A 2,500-nucleotide genomic window follows, 5' to 3' on the forward strand; every position below is an offset into this window, starting at 1 on the left:
GTGCTGACAGGAGCGCACCAACACGCGCACAAACTCACACAGCCCGGCCCTGAAGGTCCTCCACTGGGGGCCAGGGGAGCTCAGGGGGTAGTGCACAGACTCCTGACGGCAGACGGGCGTACGACAGGCTGGTCAGATCGAGCATTGTGAGCCGGCCGAGAAGAAGCATTCCCAGCCGTTTCCGATATTCACAATATCAGCACAGCTACCTAGTCACTTTCACTTGCAAAATGTATATTTACACACACACACACACACACACACACACAGAATATTGTACAATTACATTTGATTTTAGACATTTAGCCGATGCCTTTATCCAAAGTGATTTACAACGAGTACAATTTGTCTAAACAAGTGAATCGTCTATCAGTCATCATAAGAAAAACAAGCATTCACAATGCTAGAAGGAGCATTTTTACATGTTTATTTACAGTAGAGAACTTATCAAAAATAAGCCTGGATTTTCCTTTAGCGACGTTGATGAATACCCCCCACCCCCCATGTTCCTTCACCTCGTTGAACTCTTTAGTGAGAGTGCCGATGATCTCTGGGTACTGATCGTTGTCAAACATGGCCCTGCTGACCACACCTGCAGAGAGGGAGGATCTAAGATGACAGACACTTCCCTGCAGTCTGTTCCTTTTCAATCACATACTTGTATTGGACAAGACGACATGAACATAAGACACTACTCACAACAACACTCTAAAATATACAGGTATGTCAACTATTTTCTTTTTTTATTATCTATTTTGAATATTTTAAACCCCCTCTGCTACCAGTAAGAAAACCCTGGGCCCTGGCTCTTCAGCCACCAACTCCTCCTTATAGTGGACTGGTATCGACAGACACAGACACCACAGAGGCTACCTGATGCTAGCATTGTTAGCCCAGCTTAGTAATCAATGGCTTGTAGTGCTGATCGATGCCTTTCCTGGGACCAGGTCAAAAGATAATCTTGTGAACTCTGACCCCAATCACCCCCCTGGCCTCTCCATCTCTCAGACACTCTGGCCGACCCCTGACCTTTGCAGCCGCAGCACCGCACGATGAAGTTGATGAGCTCTAGTAGTCCCGCCTCCCGGTCCTTCTTGTAGCTGGCCAGCCACTCGTCCACCACCGTCTGGAGATTGACAGAGGACACAGCGAATCAGGGAACGGTATTCAAGGTCGGAGGTGTCATCCTTATGACAGCTACGACCAACCCCCCCCCCCACAGCCCCCGCCACACACACACACACACACACACACACACACACACACACACACACACACAATCTCCCGCCGAACTACACATTGTGCTCATTGAGCCACAGAGGCTTTTCCATCTTCTGGAGAGAGGGGTTAGAATAAGGGCCTGAATACCATCTGTATTGTGGTACTACTGTAGAGGAAAACTATTTTCTACTGCCCATCATTCTTAGTTTCTGTTCATTCTCTGCCCATTGTCCTTCACTCCCTCCCCCCCCCCCTCCTCAGAAATGGGGAAACAGAGCTTCAGAACACAACAATGGGTGGGACGGACATGGGCTGTCAATCATTGACTGTGTGACCCAATGGCAGCGTTCCTTCCTCTCTACATCAAAGGGGACAACGTAGGGTTGGATCAGTCAGCTACTGCATGATAATCACCTCCATTGTGGGCTTTAAAGGCCTTGTTTCCCCATCATCACTCATCTCTCTCTCTCTCTCTCTCTCTCTCTCTCTCTCTCTCTCTCTCTCTCTCTCTCTCTCTCTCTCTCTCTCTCTCTCTCTCTCTCTCTCTCTCTCTCTCTCTCTCTCTCTCTCTCTCTCTCTCTCTCTCTCTCTCTCTCTCTCTCCACCCCAGCTTCAATCCCTCACTCCTTCCCTCCCTCCCTCTCTCTCTCTCTCTCTCTCTCTCTCTCTATATATATATATATATCCACCCCAGCTTCAATCCCTCACTCCTTCCCTCCCTCCCTCTGTCACCACCATTGCACTCTTCCCAGACCGGATGGCCTCATACATATCCCCCGCACTGATGTTCTGGTCCCCGTCCCTCTCCCGCCTGGGGTCGCCTCGCCTGGACGTCCCCAGGGAGGGCTGTGGGGGCTGGGGCGGGCGGGCTGGGGAGCTGGGGCCAGGCTGGGATGCAGCTTTACGCCTTGGTCTCTTGGGTGACTGGTAAGGGTGTAACGGTACACAAAAATCATGGTTCAGTACGTACCTCGGTTTTTAAGTCATGGTTCGGTATGTTTCCGGTACAACGACTTAAAAAAGAAAATTGTTTGGTTTACAGAACAAACTATGGGTCTTTCTTTCTTAAATAAAAAAAAGTCTGTCAATACTGCTGCAACCAGCTGCAATCTACTATTAAAAAGGTATAATTTACTGAAAAGTCAATCAAAATAAATATTCTCATTCACACTTTCAATTAAAAAAATCTATTAAGGTGCAGCATTTCGAAAATTAACTACTTGAACTGAATGCTGTTTTGCTATAGACAACGTTTATTAGTAAGATATCTGAGGGAACA

General features: G+C 47.9%; 1 protein-coding gene across 1 annotated transcript in view; it reads right to left on the reverse strand.

Moving 5' to 3' along the window:
* The window catches only part of LOC308171107 (cohesin subunit SA-1-like), a gene marked incomplete at both ends in the record, with an annotated part of 20,288 nt that overhangs the window by 16,339 nt on the left and 1,449 nt on the right, over positions 1-2,500 (reverse strand). The window contains 4 exons of the mRNA XM_080545978.1: positions 1-102; positions 516-592; positions 1,030-1,126; positions 1,954-2,145. The exon at positions 1-102 is cut by the window's left edge and continues 103 nt beyond it. Of these exons, the coding sequence (XP_080402104.1) occupies positions 1-102; positions 516-592; positions 1,030-1,126; positions 1,954-2,145 (468 nt within the window). The remainder of the gene's footprint in view (positions 103-515; positions 593-1,029; positions 1,127-1,953; positions 2,146-2,500) is intronic.

The sequence above is a fragment of the Nansenia antarctica genome (assembly GCF_963989245.1).
Source record: "Nansenia antarctica genome assembly, chromosome: 15".
Classification (NCBI taxonomy): Eukaryota; Metazoa; Chordata; class Actinopteri; order Argentiniformes; family Microstomatidae; genus Nansenia; species Nansenia antarctica.